Source organism: Acipenser ruthenus, chromosome 6, assembly GCF_902713425.1.
Source record: "Acipenser ruthenus chromosome 6, fAciRut3.2 maternal haplotype, whole genome shotgun sequence".
Classification (NCBI taxonomy): Eukaryota; Metazoa; Chordata; class Actinopteri; order Acipenseriformes; family Acipenseridae; genus Acipenser; species Acipenser ruthenus.
Genome location: NC_081194.1, coordinates 25,371,025 through 25,389,393, shown reverse-complemented (window position 1 = coordinate 25,389,393; position 18,369 = coordinate 25,371,025). Strand labels below are relative to the sequence as shown.

Here is an 18,369-nt window from a genome sequence, read left to right as displayed (position 1 = left end):
CAGCACACTCATCTGAATAAGAGAAAGGATGACTAATGCATCACACAGAATACAAGGAGGCAAGGGCTCAGGGTCAGACAGGGCATTCATCAGATCCCTCCTTTACTGAAGAACACAATTTGAGAGGTGATAGAATGGGGATGACTACTGTACCACACATAATATATAATGTAAAATCGGGACAATTTACTAGGTAGCAGCAAAGCAAATTGTACTTTGACAGATCATACCTAAATTCCTTATGGTTGTGCGATAGTCAAGCAGACATATTTCATCATAGGCACTGGGTTGACATTTGCCACACAAATTGAGTATCGTGTTATCAGTCATTGTGGTGATGCAGTTATTGAGTTAACATTGGCTTGGTTTACATGCACGTGAGAGCAAAACGTAGTATGAGACGTTTTAACTTTCATAACATAAGAGTTGCCGGAGCTTTGCCCTGTCAGGTCCAGAGGTACTGGTGTAGTGTTATTTTAAGTATGCGTTGTAAAAAATAAATAAATCTGCTACCACTCAGGTTCGGTGCCCCTAACAAACAGACCCAGAACACACAGACTGGAGTTTTTTTTAAAGCACTATTTTTAATAAACACAAAAACCAAATAAACAAAACAGAAAACAAAAACCTAGCTCTCATTGAGCACTCACTACAGAAATGTGCAGGTCCCTGTCTAACATGCAGGACAGCTAAGCTGTTTACCTGACATATAACATCAAAACAAAACACTATTACAACACTCACTTTTCTCTTGACTCCTCAGAAACAGAGCACACCTCCTGTCTCCTTCTATTCAACAGTCCAGTGCAGCCTGATTGCACTGCTTAAATACCCTGCACCTGTTTCTGATTTATAATTACTACCAGGTGCAGAGGATAATTAACAATAAAATAAATTAAACAATCAGTCAGAATGTGCCTACGCACATGTTTTAGCAGGGAAGAATCTGACCCTCTCCCTACTGTCTTACAGCGGTAAAAAGTGGTATGCAGCGCATTGCGCTTGCCTAAACAATGCCTAAACAACTTCCGCTAAGATAGCTGTGAAGTGCCTGTTCAAATCTGGTACGTTATGCTGTTTTTGGTCTTTTGCATCGTTTTAAATTGAATTTATCATATTTTCCAGTCTTTTACATCATTGTTAATCTAATGTATCATATTTTTCCACCATTAAGAAAATAGTATGCAAATATTTATCATATGCAATACATTGTGTCTTGTACATTTTCTTTAACTTTTAGAGAAATTGATTGTCTGTTTCTAGTTTAAGTTTGCAAAAAATATAATATATAATTAATGGTAAATGTACCTCTGTTTGACAATAGGAAAACACCCAGATCACAATTGGTTGCACCTGTACCAAAATCTGACAGCGTACCACTTTCAAAGTGACAACGTATCACTTTCTGACATTACACGGATCAAGTGTTGGCACACGTGCCATATTCTGATGATGTACCACTTTCTAACACTACACAGGGGCATCTAATTAAAGTAAATTTAAAAACCTGGCAAGCAGAACCATAGGCGAGTATGAAAAGTATAAACACTGCTTTTGAAGACTTTATCATTCCTTTAAGCTATTATGTCATAAAAAATATATATGAAAAATAAAGTAAATATGTTGTGTATCTGAAACAGGCGTACCAATTTGCAATGTCAATACAAATTAACGAAACCTGCAGTGTGGTATACTCATTCAGCTGTGACGGTTTGTATCGCATTGCACAGATAAATGTCAAGCTTCTACTCACTGGATTATTGATTGTCAGATTTTTTATTTTTTTTTTGTATTTTTATTGATGGAATTTCAGGCACATTGAAACCAAACTTTTTTTAATGCCTTACAAGTCCCATTCCACCTGCTCATTGAGCAGAAAAATTGAAGAGCTAGACAAGCTATTATTCCAAAGATTTCATACTAGCACACTATTAAACATATAATAGGGCCTGCATGGTGGGTCAACACAAGAAATGCATTGACCCTTAATGCACCCAGGAGTCTGAGCACTAGCAGGGGCTCGTGATGAGAATGCATGAAGCGTCCTGGTCACACTGGCTTGGTTGTAGTTGGTGTTACAGTCAAATGGCAAAAGTTAACTGCTTCATGTACCTTCTAAAGCTCCACATTTTTTTTTTTTTTTATTATATATTTTTTTTAGAGTGACCAGTATTATTTTTTATTTATTTTCCCCCAATTTGGAATGTCCAATTATGTTTTTTCTCCTCACCGCAGCGAGTCCCCAAACAGAACTGACATTTTGAGGGCGTGTGAGCGTCCTACGATCTCACAAGCCTAAAGCCAGAATCACTTTTACGCCGAGCAATCCAGAGCAGAGGTGGGCAGGCTACCGATCCCGGAGAACAGAGACCAGCTGTGCCTCTTATCCACTCTGAATGTGCTTGGTGTCTGGCCAGTAGGGTTCGCTGTTGTGCGATGAGGAGAAGCAATCCCTGCCGGATTTCCCACCCCCCACCCCGGGAGCGTCAGAGCCAATGTGACGCCCCCTTCAGAGTCCCCAGCAAAGTTCGGCCTCTTTACACAGCCCAGATGCGAACCGGTACTGCCTGTGCCGTACTGGTACTGGTAAAATAAGGTTCTGGAATTGTACGAACACACGTTAGGAAAAAGAAAAAAAACAGAAGGGACAAAAAAAGAACATTTCTGATGAATTAATTGCAGGATTTTACCCAGATATTTACATATTTAAAAGCATACATATAAGTACAGTTGAGGGTAGGGATAGATGCTTTTACATTTTAGAATTATAATAGATAGTCTCATGAAAGTAAAAATTATGAATAACAAATGGTTGTACATTGGGCTACATTATGTTTGTGTTGCTGACCCTGGAATGAATAAAGCTATTAAATGCATTTACTGTAGGGGCAACAGAAAAAGCACAGTTTATGTTAAATGCTTTCATATACTGTATTATGTTAAGTTTTGTAGCTACTGTAAAATCTATCTGTGCATAAAAAGGTATACATGACCGCTTAAAAAGAAACTCTATTAGTACATAAGTGTACTGTCCAGGTATACTCTGTAATTCATGGATAAGTATTTTACTGCAGATGTGCCATACCCATGGGACATGTGATACAGAGTGCCGATATGTAGGAGGGCAGTATTTAATTTAAGAGACAGGTTTTAATGTGTATTTGGCAGAGAATGTGAGCCATGACAAAATTCCGCTCACCGCTCATAATATCCTCCGCTCCGCGCATTCTTTTATTCTGCTCCACTGCTTGCGATTCCCGCTCCGCTCCTCCGCTCCAGACAAAATAAGCACGCTCCGCTCCGCTCACATCGTATTAAAAAAATATATAATAATAAATAAATAAACTAGCCGTTTTTCCCCCACTGTGTTGCCGATTGCAGATGAAAAGAAGTAATGTACATTCAGAAAGGAATACTATTTAATCGTCCTTATTATAATCGCATATCTTGACCCAAGTAAAAAATAAAAATAATAATCCCTAGCTATGATCAACAAAGAAAAAAGCCAAGATAAAGTGTTCAGAGAAGTTATCTAATTCAATTTGAAGACGCTTTCTCATTATTATTGATTGGTACTGAAAAAATGCGTCCATTGAAAATAAAGTAGAAGTTAGGAAATATCATCTTGCAATGAACAGGTTTTTAACAGGTTCCTATGATGTCGTGTATGGTGCACTCACCTATTTCAAACTTTGCATATGCTTCATATCAAATTAGCTTTATACTTGTTTGTAACCGAATATCTCATAGGGGGCTCAAAGCAACCCACAAACACGTATGAGTGAGTCTCAACAGGGCTGACGGACCACCCTGTAGTGTATTAACTATCTTAATCTCATAGGGGGCTCAAAGCAACCCACAAACACATATGAGTGAGTCTCAACGGGGCTGACGGACCACCCTGTAGTGTATTAACTATCTTAAGAGTGCAGAAAATATAAACCACGTTCACAGCGCTATATTGGGGCATAACCGTAGAACTGCATAAAAACAATATAGGCTATATAATAACTGCAGACAGATGGACACACTGATGATGTTTCTTACATTTTTATATGGCACAAATGCAGCTCCACAATCAGGAGAATATATATTTTACCCTCCATAATGAATTGTAAAGTGCTACGCCAATCACATTGAATATAAAAGAAAAAAAAGCTTTTTTAAAAAAATGCAATTTTCAAGTCTGCAGCCATAAAAGTGCCTGATTTTGGTTTGAAAGTGGAAAATGAATGGTTACCATGCACAGGCATGATGGAAAATACTATAAAGTACCTGCATCTGTATTTGTTACCTTTTTTATAACTCTTTTGTGCAAACTCCATGGCGGAAACATGTATTTAAGAAAAATAAAAACTCTCATTTCTTCTCAGTGCTGTAAAGGAGTGAGCCGCTCCAGCAACTACCCCACTCCGCTCCCTCGCTCCATATACAATTGGCTCGCTCCACTCTGCTCACACGCGCTGGTATTTGGTTACTGTCTCTTTAAATAATTAAAAGTACAATAATCAATGTATTTTCATAACATGTTGTGCCGTTTCACTACCAAGCAATTGGACAGCATTGTAAATTTTTTGTTTACCAATATTTATCCCACCTTAACTAAGGGAGCGCACAGAATTCCGATTTAATCTGCCTTCTTAATGTAATGTCATGTCTAATGAATCTGATCCCAGAGCATGCAAACTAGTTTACATGGTCTTGTAAAGAGATGACTATACACATTACTTTTGCTCAGATGCTGTTGCCTGTCTCAGAAGTAATAGCCCTGGCTTTAAGATCTTCACTGGCAGAAAATCCATTAACTTCCATCAACCCAGCATGATTTGCACTGGTAGTTCTATAATTATGACTTGCACTTAAGGGAGTTTCAACTTCAAGTATGAATCTTCAAATGTAATTGATCATTCATTGCATGTATGTCTCTGCATGAAAAAAGACTTCTTGTCTGTAAAATGTATCATTCTTTTTTGTACTTTTTATTAACAAACGGTATAAATTAGGCTTCATAAATAAAGTAATGTCTTTCAGACTAAGTGTGCTGAAAGAATTTCACGTGGACCAGCTTAACCTGTGTCAAAAGATATACAAACAAAGGTCACAAAAATTTGTAATATTTTCAACACAAATATGAAAGGCTGGTATTATGTTTTTTTTTTATTTTTTAAGTGACTTCAGAGGCAGAGACATAATTAACTACCTTTTATATTTAAAAAGCCCAGAAAATGTACCTATTCCCTACTTATACACAGCGATTGCTAAACAAAACATGTTAATCTTGTTAATTCACTTTCTGTATAGTGATTTGAGATGAATCAGTTGCAAATAAGATATCACAGTGTTATTTATTTTAATTTACTTCTAAAGCTGAATTTGTATGATTTATATTTACATTGCAGTACAAGTATCCTATGTTTTTGATGGCCAAATTACTTTCATATTCGATTAGTATATATCCCACTCTGTTTGCTGCCTGTAGAACAAATAATGTTTGTCTGATGATAGAATGAGAAGGAATAACTAGGAGCTGGGAAGATCATAATTCAATATTGCATAAATAATTGCTTAGCAACAAAACATTAGCTACACACACACACACACACACAAAACATATTTAAAAAGAAGATGTTTGCACAGAAAGGTTATTCAGTATTAGCACAAATGTTACTTTATAATTAACAACAGCTTTTCATGGGTAAAGGTATCTTGACTTTCAATCCCTGATCACTTCATTAAGTGAACTCAGTACCAGTGCTGTTTAGTACGGTAATTTGCTGTATTGATTTGTTTAAGAGACTGTGGTGTGTGTGTTCACAATACTTAGGTTTTATATATACCGACAATTCTTTTTTCTTTGTTCGAGATTTTTGAAATTTGCATTAATCAACAACACAGTGATCCATTAAACTTTGATTGGCTGTTCATACTTGACTGTTAAAAGTAATGGATGGGTGTTCCACGTCTTGTTGCCCTGTGACAGTGCCATAGAATTCACAAAATAGTGGGTTAATTTTGTACTAAACCGCTCTCGATGTGGTTTACAATGAGGATAAATATCTTAAAAAGGAAAACAAGTGATAGACAGGGGCTTGTTTACAAAGTTCTTGATGCATAAAACCAGCTGATTAATGTTGAGGTTTATCTGACCTTGTTGTATTATTTAAAGCACATATTTTTTTAACTGTCAAGTCCCAAGTCACAGCATGGATAAACAGAAGTGACTATTTCACTGCCTATCAAAAACAACACTGATATGAAAAAAAATCAATAAAGATGAGTTTGAGGCTGAATCTGTCTGCTTTATGAATTTAATAATACTGTAGCGTGCACGAGGGAAGGCAGTAGCCGGGCTGGTTGGTGACGTAATCACACACAGAGACTTAAGCCCGATATACGCTCCTTGAAAGGGAGGAGCCGGCTCTTTTGTACAGCGGTATCGGCGCTATGCTTTAGTGCGAGAGGTGCCGGGTTTGCGCCCGCTCTCTGCCCTGTGTGATGCGCCTGCCTGCATTAACCGAGATCGCTACAATACATTTCTCCTTTTGGGTATAATTCTCGGCATACATCCTTTAGTAGGTAGGCTATGTGGTCCAGTGGTTAAAGAAAAGGGCTTGTAACCAGGAGGTCCCCGGTTCAAATCCCACCTCAGCCACTGACTCATTGTGTGACCCTAAGCAAGTCACTTAACCTCCTTGTGCTCTGTTTTTCGGGTGAGACGTAATTGTAAGTGACTCTGCAGCTGATGCATAGTTCACGCACCCTAGTCTCTATAAGTTGCCTTGGATAAAGGCGTCTGCTAAATAAAGTAAAAATGTTTTGGGCCTTGAAATATTGTTCTTGTCCTCAGCCTCAGGGTTAAGAGACTCAGTCCTGACCTATAGTTAATGCAAAATAGATTGATTGTACTGATCCTGCAATAACAAACCCAAAATACACATAGCTGTTAATGCAGCTCATAGATTTCTCCAAGTCTTGTATTATTAATGACAAGATCTGCATTAAAGTATCGCCACAGTTTTTACAGTGCTTGACAAAGCCACTTTCAATTTTTGTAACGTGGTGCTTTTTGCTATCAGTTCTTGTCACCTCTGTAGCAAAACAGCACAATGCAGGCAGACATGACTTTTGGGCAAATGTTTAAAATTATTATTCTATAGATTAATAACAGTGGTTCATGGTAGTGAGGTACTACATAAGTAAAGTGTGCCTCACTACCATGAACCACTGTTGTTAATCTATAGAATGCACTATATACTATCCACAATACCTTAATAATGCACATTCCGCATGTGTTGAAACCATATGATTGCCATTCACTTCATACACAAGCATGTTTAAAGATATCCAGTTCTTCATTTGGTCACTGGGGAGAGTATGCCTAGAACACTGCATTTCGTTTTGGTCCCTGCAAGTTTTTAGCTGATCCTGAGCTTATAAGAATTGGTTATGCTGGTTCAATAAAGAAACAACACAATTAAAATGTCTTTCGCTGTAACATTCTACTGTCAATTGACTGTGACCAGCTTTGAAATTAATCTTGTTACTGTAAACCTGTGTTTGATAAACAAGCTGAACACTCCAGTAGCTCCCTGGAACCAGCATGACTATGACCACAAAACTGACTGGGAAATCATATGGCTGTGTGTCAGAAGCTTTCCCTGCCTGGATGGCAGCAGAGATGAGGGGAAGTGTTGTCAGAAGAGGCTATTATTTGGGCTGGATGCACATCATCTGGTGTGGGACCATCCACAACAGACAGACCACCCAAATACAATCACCAAGGACATAAGGAAAACTAAAACGCAAACAATATTCAGAATAACTGCACAATTACTGCAGTTTTTATTGTGAAGTCGGGTTAAACTTGGTAAAACCTGGAAATCAGATGCCCTAGTTATAATTGTTCTGGTGGAGTCAAAAATCCCTGGACATAGCAGTTGCAGTTCTTACATATTATTATTATTATTATTATTATTATTATTATTATTATTATTATTATTATTATTATTATTATTATTATCATTATTATTATTATTATTATTATTATTATGAATGAATGAATGAATGAATGAATGAATGATATATTTCTTAGCAGACGCCCTTATCCAGGGCGACTTACAACATATCACAATAATTACATTTAAGAGCAGATTTGACTAAGAGCAGTTAACTTATTGTAAAAAATATTTGCTTATAGAAGTAAAGTCCAGTAAGAGCACGTAGTAAGTACATATATATAGGTACGGGCATCATATATGATTAAGTCACCTGACTAAACTAACTGATCAACAGATTGGTCCCCTGCTTATTCATATTCATAAATGACCCAGAAATGTGATATTAGCTTGCTTATAAAGCTTACTGACGACAAAAAGATGAGTGGAGTGGCCGACATGTATGGTAGCGGCCCAGGAAATCCAAAGGGATTTTTACTGCATCAGATTCATCCATAAATGTGACAAATTAACTTTAATGTACATTACAAGTGTTACATGCTAGTCACAAAATATACTCAACTACCAAAGACCTTGGCTGACAGCAACCAGGCAGTGTGGTGAGGTCATTAAAAAAAAAGCTTGCTAAGGTCAGAACTGTAATTGGCTTGACAACACCAGAATGCTTGCAGCTATATCAACAAAAGTGAAGAATACAAATCAAGCAAGGTTATGATGAGGTTTTATAATGCTCTGTTGAGCGTGCACCGAGAATACTAGACTAATCCTGGGGCTAAAAGATGCAATTAAGTAATAAGATACAGTAAGTTGAGGGAACTGAATCCATTTAACCTAGAACAATAAATGGTTAGGGGATACAGAGTTTATTTAAATTCTAAAAGGAGTTGACAAAGTTCAAAGTTAAGCACAGCACAGAGACCAGGAATAGTGTTAGAAATTGAGTGGAGACAGACAAGGAATACTCTTATTGACACAGAGTGCATGGGGTGGGTTATCATTGTTACAACTGAATCATTGATATTCCTTAAGAGCAGACTAGACAAAGTTCTGGGATCAATGAGGTGAAGTAAACCAGACAAGCACTGATAGGCCGAATAGCCTCCTTTTTTTCACAACATTTTATAAATGTATTTATTTATCTGTGTAGGTGAATGTAATGTTCACTGTTTAAAAGACCTTATAGAAACATGCAGTGACAGCAAATTAATTACAGAACAAATGTTGTATAACTAAATAACTGTACGTATTCGATTTTTACTCTGTGGAGTAAAATATGAATTTCCCAGGTGATTTACAATTTCAACTTTGTCTATGTTAGTGCATCTTAACATCAGAAAATGTAATAACCTACATACTGTAATCTTTATTGTCACCATGTTTTCTACTATCTTAATTGCTTTATAAAACTTAGGTCACGTAGTAACTCAAGCTAATGGTCTTGGGTTTAATACTTTTTCTTTACAGTACTGGAAAAAATGTCACGCTGTATGTTATCAAATAATACATTAACTACATTCTTTGTTCACCCAAGAAGCTTTGATAATACATGTGTTGTTCTTTATTTATTTTTTTGCCCTTGAATTGAGATTGGGATTGTTTAACCTTTTGGGAAGGCTTTGGTGGCAGCTGCACCTTCGTTGTGATTGTATCTGTGATAGATAAGGTTCAATGAGAAACATGAGATACTATAAAAGTTTTTTTGAGGGGTAAACCGTCATTCTTTAATGCCTCTTGTTAACTTTAACTTAAATAATTAGGAGCACTATAAACAAAAATAAAAAATAAAAAACATTTTTCTTGAGGCTAGCCCAGTGCATACAATAATAATAATAATAATAATAATAATAATAATAATAATAATAATAATAATAATAATAATAATAAATAATGAATTATGTTTACTATTAGGAATTTAAAAAATGGTCATGCTGGTTGAAAAGCTGGTTAAAGCAGATTCAATGTGTTAGAAATAGTGTTAGAAGGCTGTGTGATCCAGTGGTTAAAGAAAAGGGCTTATAACCAGGAGGTCCCCGGTTCAAATCCTGGCTCGCTCACTGTGTGACCTTGAGCAAGTCACTTAACCTCTGGGTGAGACGTTGTTGTAAGTGACTGCAGCTGATGCATAGTTCACACACTCTAGTCTCTGTAAGTCGCCTTGGATAAAGGTGTCTGCTAAATAAACAAGTAATGTTAAAAAATGTGAAGGCCCTTTATTGTTAATTTCTAAAGTCAATCATTAGTTGTCTACACTACTAAACAAGTCTAATGAATGTAAACCTGTGTACCTTTTTTATGCTGTAGACCTTCTGGGTCCCCAGTATTTGCTCTAATTCTCAACAGCAGCAGTTTTCAGCAGAGACCAAACTTGTCTGCATATTAGCACCACTATACAGGCACCCTAACATCAAATGGATCTCTGGCAGCCACTACAAATGACCTGTAACTGAACAACATGGGTGTGAATGATTGTACTTCAATCAATCAATCACATTTATTTTGCATAACCTTTCATACCCAGGCATCCCAAAAGTGTTTGGTATCAAAGACAGAGAATGTAATACTATTATAAAAGTTAAACATGATTTTCTATAAATAGTGCTGTTAACTAGCAGTTACAAAATATCTACACCTGAAAATAAAACTGATTAGTGTTTCCTCCCCAAAGTAATTAATCACGTTTCTTTGTTGTGTCTCCAGGATGCAAAGCTCAGAGAATTGCTGGAAGTGAATCTGGGGGGGCGGCTGGAAAACAAAATGCTCACTGTGGTCTACGGCCCTGACTTGGTTAATATCAACTACCTAAACTTCATGGCATTTCAGGAGGACATTGCAAAGGTACTGTGTTTCTTGTATATGAAATGTAACTGCATGTAAATAAAATACAACATCTATCTGTTGATTTGAATAGTTTGTGTGAGTGTAATCTTTTCTAAAAAAAAATGAATAAAACAAGGTTAATCTGGTTACCAGACTTAAAACAGAAGAGTAAATATTCCACTGAAGAACATAGTTTCCGGAGCGGAAATACCTTTTTTTCTTCTAAAAGTAAAGGAAAACTTTAAACAAATTGTGTCTGAATCAGCCAAAAGAACATTTCTAAAGAAATAGAAAGAATTTTGAATAGTTTTGTTGGCAAGGTGACATGGATGGGTACATGTCTGTGACAGTACTCTGAAGCAGCAGGGAAAGAAATAAGACTATTTGCATAGCAGCCAGATCCATTCAAGGCTTTATTTGGAGCTTGGACACCAGTGCTTGTGATCTATAAGCTCAGATGTGACTAAGTTCATAGTAAAACCTGGAGAAATTAGGAGTTGGGAATGATCGACTGAATGTGCAGACTCATAAATATCAGTCATTTTTCATTTTCATTTTGACATAACAGAAACGTTCAAACACATAAACTAACATTTGTTAATTTAACCTAGGAACATTTTTCAAGTTGTAACTTATTAGTTTTATCTTCTTCCAAACAAATTGTATAGTTTGTTGTATTGATGGCCAGAAATCAAACATCCTATGGTTATTCTTTGCAAGACTAATATGGAGTCTACTAGTTTATTGTGCTAATAAATGAAGGATTTAGCAGGGGAAGAAAACACAGATTAGAACAAAGATATATATCTGAACCAAAAACAGGTATTTTGAATTATATGCAACGTCATATCAGCTCATCTTTAATATAAACAGGATGTTAAAAAGGCGGACAAGTGAAATAAAGGATAGAGCTGAGTCATGGACAGTTTCCTGTGTTCTCACATGCATTCTGGAAAATGACAGTGTATCTGCTGGATTTCTACAGACCCAGCTGTGGTCTAGTGTGTGCAGACGTAACATGAGGTCAGAACTGTAATTGACTTGAGACCACATAACACAGGGTAATCCTTTTAAATTACATCTGCATCAGAAAAACAAATTATGTATATGATTAATTGAAACACACACACAAACTGCATGAGAACTATATTGCCCCCTTACCATTTTATAATGTTTGCAGCCATTCTGAGTGGTTCTTACTGCATTTTTTATATATAAATCAGTGTTAAGGAGCATAGGCTAGATCAGCCAATTGGCTGCACACTAGATTGTGCTGGTAATAACAGACACTGATCTAGACACTAATTTAGCTTACCTACGTCACATATGTTTATGACAGGAAACTAGAACTGTAAAAGCAGCTCCAAAACCCATAGTCAAAACACAGACTTACCAAAAATTTGGAAGCTTAGGTTGATATTTGGGGGAGGGATTGTTGAATGCTCTCTCATTAGGATTATTGAATAACTGCTCATCAGATCGAGCATGTGCCACTTCATTTCTGCAGTCTGTGCTTCCCCATGCTTTGCCAGGTTTTTGTTTACTGCATTGTTACATTGTCTGTGCTTTGGTTGTGAGCGGTTTGCTTTGGTTTGTTTATGTGCTGGTTTGTTTATGTGCTGGTTTGTCTACATGCGTTTTGTTTGGGGGGCTCGCCATGCCTCTTTCAGCTTCCCTGTGCCCGCTTGTCCTCTGCCGTGCTCTGTGTTTTGTTGTGCTTTTACTTGTTTGTACAGTCCTGAGCCTGTCACCTTGGTCCTGCCGACCCATTCAGGCTCCAGAATTGGTAGTAACACATTCATTCTTACTAAGGTTCCATTACTGGCACTCACGTCTGAGTTTGTTTTGTCTGCGTTAATTATGGCTGTCTGTCCTATGCTTGCCCTCCACCGCTGAGTAACCTCCAACAACTGATTGAGCGTCGTAGTGATACGCACATTGAAACATGGGATAGCACATTCGAACCATGGGATTGATTGTCTTATCCTTTTACCATCACTGTGGCAAGTTGAGCAGTTGCCGGTTTCTGCCGCTAGGTGTCTCCCTCTTCCCAAGAGGTAAATCCTTCAGTCATGAACAGGTTCTTCCAATTTAGGTTAACATAGTTGATTTAAATGTCATGCATATATATGTATGTGTATGTATATACTGCATATATACACTGAGTGTACAAAACATTAGGAACACCTGCTCTTTCCATAAAATAGACTGACGAGGTGAATCCAGGTGAAAGCTATGATCCCTTATTGATGTAACCTGTTAAAACCACTTCAATCAGTGTAGATGAAGGGGATACAGGTTAAAGAAAGATTTTTAAGCATTGGCACAATTGAGACATGGATTGTGTATGTGTGCCATTCAGAGGGTAAATGGGCAAGACAAAAGATTTAAGTGCCTTTGGACGGGGTATGGTAGTAGGTGCCTGGCACGCCGGTTTGCGTGTGTCAAGAACTGCAACGCTGCTGGGTTTTTCACGCTCAGCAGTTTCCCGTGTGTATCAAGGATGGTCCACCACCCAAAGGACATCCAGGCAACGGCAGGCCAGTGGTCAAAAACGGCTCATTGATGAAAGAGGCCAAAGGAGGCTGAAACGAATTGTGCAGAGCAACACACGGGTTACAGTTAGTCAACTGACAGTCCAGTACAACATTGGTGCAGAAAGACCCATAAAAGAATGCACAACTCGTTGTACCTTGACACGAATGGGGTATGACAGCCGACGACCTAACAGAGTTCCACTTCTTTCAGCAAAACACAAGAAACTGTGGTAGCAGTGGGCTAAGCAACGAAAAAACTGGACACTTGAGGATTGGAAAAACATTGCCTGGTCTGATGAATCCCGGTTCCTTCTGTTTCACGCTGATGGGAGGACTAGGGTATGGAGAAAACCACATGAGTACATGCAGCCATCATGCCGCGTGTCAACATTGCATGCTGGTGGTGGTGGTGTGATGGTGTGGGATGTGTTTTCATGGCACACATTGGGCCCCTTGATAAAAGTGGAGCAACGTTTGAATGCCACAGGATATCTGAACATCATTGCCAATCATGTGCATCCCTTCATGGCAGCAGTGTATCCGTCTGCTAATGGATTTTTTCAGCAGGATAATGCCCCATTATTAATTTCTTAGCAGACGCCCTTATCCTGGGCGACATTGTTACAAGATATCACATTATTTTTACTTACAATTACATTATTATTTAACACATTATTTTTACATACAATTACCCATTTATACAGGGTTTTTTTACTGGCGCAATCTAGTTAAAGTACCTTGCTCAAGGGTACAGCAGCAGTGTCTCCCACCTGGGATTGAACCCACAACCCTCCAGTCAAGAGTCCAGAGCCCTAACCACTACTCCACAAGGCTAGGATTGTCCAGGAATGGTCCCACGAACATGACAGTGAATTCAGCTTACTGCAGTGGCCTGCCCAGTCACCAGATCTCAGTCCAATTGAGCATCTGTGGGATGAGATGGAACAAGCTTTTCGGAGTAGAGATCCACTACCAGCCAACTTGACACAACTGTGGGAAGCATTGGAGACAACATGGGCCAGCATCCTGGTGGAACGCTTTTGACACCTTGTAGAGTCCATGCACCGATGAATTGAGGCTGTTCTGAGTGCAAAAGGGGGTGCAACTCAATATTAGGAAGGTGTTCCTAATGTTTTGTACACTCAGTGTATATATATAATACGTGGATGAAGGCTATATTTGAATCCTGAGCCATTCAAACAAAAAGGCATAATAGCGCAGTAGTGATGTCAAAATGTCATAATTCCTCTAGAGGAAAATATACTTGAACTTTGACCCATTTGACTCAGCCACAGTAGATAAATGTTCATTAAGGATCAACAAAATGAAAATACGTTAAAAAAAGAAAAATTGATGTAAAGCTGATACATTCGTATCTCAAAGAAACTGGAGAGGAATGCGAAAATAAAGACATTCCTATTAATGACTTTCAAAATTGAAATCACTCAACAACTCCCACAATTTGAGTTTTTTAGGTACTTTTAACACATCTGTCTCTGTGAAGATTTACAATCATCCTTCACCAACGGGAGCACCAACCAACGAGCGACACAAATCTAAAAAAAAAAAAAAGCATACCCCATTGAAACATTTTCCTTAAAAATACATTATCTTTTGCAGTTCATTATCCACCCAGTTTAATTCACAGTTCCTGAATTATCAAGAAGAAAATTATATTTAAGATTCTATTGACTTAATGTATTTTATTATTATTCATTAAATTCACTTGGAATTTGTACTTTAAAACCTGTTTATTGCCTTTTTATTACAGATACTAATTTCCATGTGTTATAAAAATAATAGATAGGCTTCAGTGAGTTAAAGGAAAAACCTCACGGTCTCGTAGTTTATAACGTCACATAAACCCTAGATGGAATTTCTTTCTTGTAACTCACTGAAGCCCATCTATTTTTCTTTCTCTCTTTTTCTCTATTAATATATATATATATATATATATATATATATGTATGTGTGTGTGTGTGTGTTACGGTTCATGTGTAAAATCGGTAAATCTATAGATTAAAATCGGTAAATGTGTAGATTTACCAGCTCAGCGGTCAATCTATAAAATAACTAAGGAGATGGTAGCAAACGATCTCTTTTACTTACATCCATAATCACTGTCTGGCAACAACAATTCACAATAAAACAATGTTTTGCTGGCAAAATGATTCTCACTGTATGATTCTCAGTGAAATGCAAAACATGTGTGCACTTAGGCTACGCTTTTTTCTAAATTAGTTCAACTTAATAATACTAAATCACACTTAGTAGAGACATGAGTTTTGTTGAAGAGATATCATTATTACCATACCTAATGTTTGCCCTATGGTAAATTTTGATTTAAAATAAAATCGGAAAAGTGTTTTTTTTTTTTTTTTACATAAAGCGAAAGACAAGGGGGATAAAATTGTTAGAAATAAAACCAGAACACTGTCTCTAATCATTTCTGTATATAGGACAAAACTGCTAAATACGTACATGTATTATAGGAGACTGTGTGGTCCAGTGGTTAAAGAAATGGGCTGTAACCAGTGTGAACGAATCACACTCACCACCGTTCGTTGCCCCTTTAAAAACACCGACCCAACACACAGAAATGGATTTTCAAGCGCAGTTGCGCAATTTTTAATGAAACACAAAAACAAAAATTAAACAAAACAAACACCTAGCTCTCTTTGAGCACTAACTAAAACAAAACAGGAACCTAAACTAAACAGGACAGCTAAGCTGTTTACCTGTACAAAAATAAACAAACAAAACAGCACACACACAAAAAGGCTTCACTCTACCTTTTACAAATTACAGCTGTACCCACACCAGCACAGTCGGGCCTCTGCCCTCTTCAGCAGCCGCCCAGAGCAGACTGACTGCTCTCCTTTTAAGCCCTGCACCTGGCTCTAATTTTCAATAATAGCCAGGTGCAGGTACTGATTAAACAATAAAACAATTAAACAAAAACAATTAAACAATTAACCAAAACAAAAGTGTGCCTTCCGCACATGTTTTTCCTGCAGAGAGGTTTTAACCCCCTCCCTGCCATCTCACACATCCCCCCCCCATGTCTTTTCAAGACACTGGCCATACAACGGCCACCTCCCTCCACCCTTAAAAGACCACCCACCCTCAAGTCCACAAATGTCAATTTTCGCCCTCTTCCACGGGCGGGCTTGAGGGTGGGTTGGTCCCTCCGGCGTTTCCAGGGAGGGACCCAGGACCGGCGAGGAGGGACCCAGACGGCTTGTCCAGGGCGACCATAGCGCGGACCGGTGACCGGGAGCCAGGACTGACAGGCAGAGGCGTGCGCCTGTGGACCTGCGCAGCGACCTCTGGAATTCCAGGCGGAGCGCAGCACGATGCAAGGGGAGCGGAGCAATCAGCAGGGGGAACGCTAGTGACCTCTGCCCCTTGCGTAGCGACGTCTGCCTCTTGCGCAGCGACGTCTGGGATTCCAGGGGGAGTGGAGTAAGGGACCAGGTAAGCGACTGTGCCTGGCAGTGCTGCGACCTGGGAGCAAGGTCCAGCGTAGGGGGGTCTGGGCATTCCGGCCAGGTGTCCACGATGACGGGACTGGGGACCTCCCTCGGCAACACCGGACTCAATTGCATGGATGATGGTTCTGGGAGAGGCGGCTCCTCCCCTCTGGGCTCTGGTAACGGCAGCTCCACCCCCTCTGGCTCTCGGGACGGCAGCTCCACCCCCTCTGGCTCTCGGGACGGCAGCTCCACCCCCTCTGGCTCTCGGGACGGCAGCTCCCACTTTTGTAGCAGCAGCTCCAGTTCCGTTGGCTCCCGCTCTTGTATTATCAACGGGGCCACGCCCAGCTCCTGTCTCTGCCTTTCCATCTTCCTTATCTGCTCCTCCTGAGCAGCAGTGTTCTTATTAAACATCTCAATTAAATCTCTAATATCCATTTTTGGGTCTCCAGGGGCGCCCACACTCGCTGCCACCATATGTGAACGAATCACACTCACCACCGTTCGTTGCCCCTTTAAAAACACCGTCCCAACACACAGAAATGGATTTTCAAGCGCAGTTGCGCAATTTTTAATGAAACACAAAAACAAAAATTAAACAAAACAAACACCTAGCTCTCTTTGAGCACTAACTAAAACAAAACAGGAACCTAAACTAAACAGGACAGCTAAGCTGTTTACCTGTACAAAAATAAACAAACAAAACAGCACACACACAAAAAGGCTTCACTCTACCTTTTACAAATTACAGCTGTACCCACACCAGCACAGTCGGGCCTCTGCCCTCTTCAGCAGCCGCCCAGAGCAGACTGACTGCTCTCCTTTTAAGCCCTGCACCTGGCTCTAATTTTCAATAATAGCCAGGTGCAGGTACTGATTAAACAATAAAACAATTAAACAAAAACAATTAAACAATTAACCAAAACAAAAGTGTGCCTTCCGCACATGTTTTTCCTGCAGAGAGGTTTTAACCCCCTCCCTGCCATCTCACACCAGGAAGTCCCCGGTTTAAATTCCAGCTCAGCCACTGACTCATTGTGTGACCCTGAGCAAGTCACTTAACCTCCTTGTGCTCTGTCTTTCGGGTGAGACGTTATTGTAAGTGACTCTGCAGCTGATGCATAGTTCACACACCCTAGTCTTGTATCTTGGAAAGCGCTTTGCGATGGTTGTCCACTATGAAAGGCGCTATATGAAAATAAAGATTATATATATATATCATTATTATGTTTTGGTTAGCTTGGTTCTGTTTTGATGCTCTGTTACACCTTGTTGCTTTGTGCTTGCCATTTATAAATTAGTTTGTTCAGTGATACCCTTGGCAGGGTCATTTTGGGCTACTCCAGTTAAGCAGCGGGATGATCTCATAACTGTGCAATAGTTTACATCAATTGAAAACATTTTCTCTGGTAATAAAGTTGCATGGTTTTTACTTAATATTTTGCACTTACTGAAAGCATCTCGCAGTGTTATCCCCGATTTAAGTGTGCCTTAATGGGGCTGCCATTAAATCATTTAATAACCTATTGCTGTGAGTGTTCTTTCTATCATTTTTCATAGTTTTATCATATCACATTATTCACA

The 18,369-nt window shown here is 38.8% G+C and overlaps 1 protein-coding gene across 2 annotated transcripts in view; it reads left to right on the top strand.

The window, feature by feature from the left end:
- The window catches only part of LOC117410730 (1-phosphatidylinositol 4,5-bisphosphate phosphodiesterase beta-1), a 269,638-nt gene that overhangs the window by 135,935 nt on the left and 115,334 nt on the right, over positions 1-18,369 (top strand). For both annotated transcript variants that reach the window (XR_004545728.2, XM_034017498.3), the window contains exon 4: positions 10,653-10,790. Coding sequence is in view for 1 of the 2 variants with exons in the window: in XM_034017498.3 (XP_033873389.1) it covers positions 10,653-10,790 (138 nt within the window). In the remaining variant the exon portion in view is untranslated. The remainder of the gene's footprint in view (positions 1-10,652; positions 10,791-18,369) is intronic.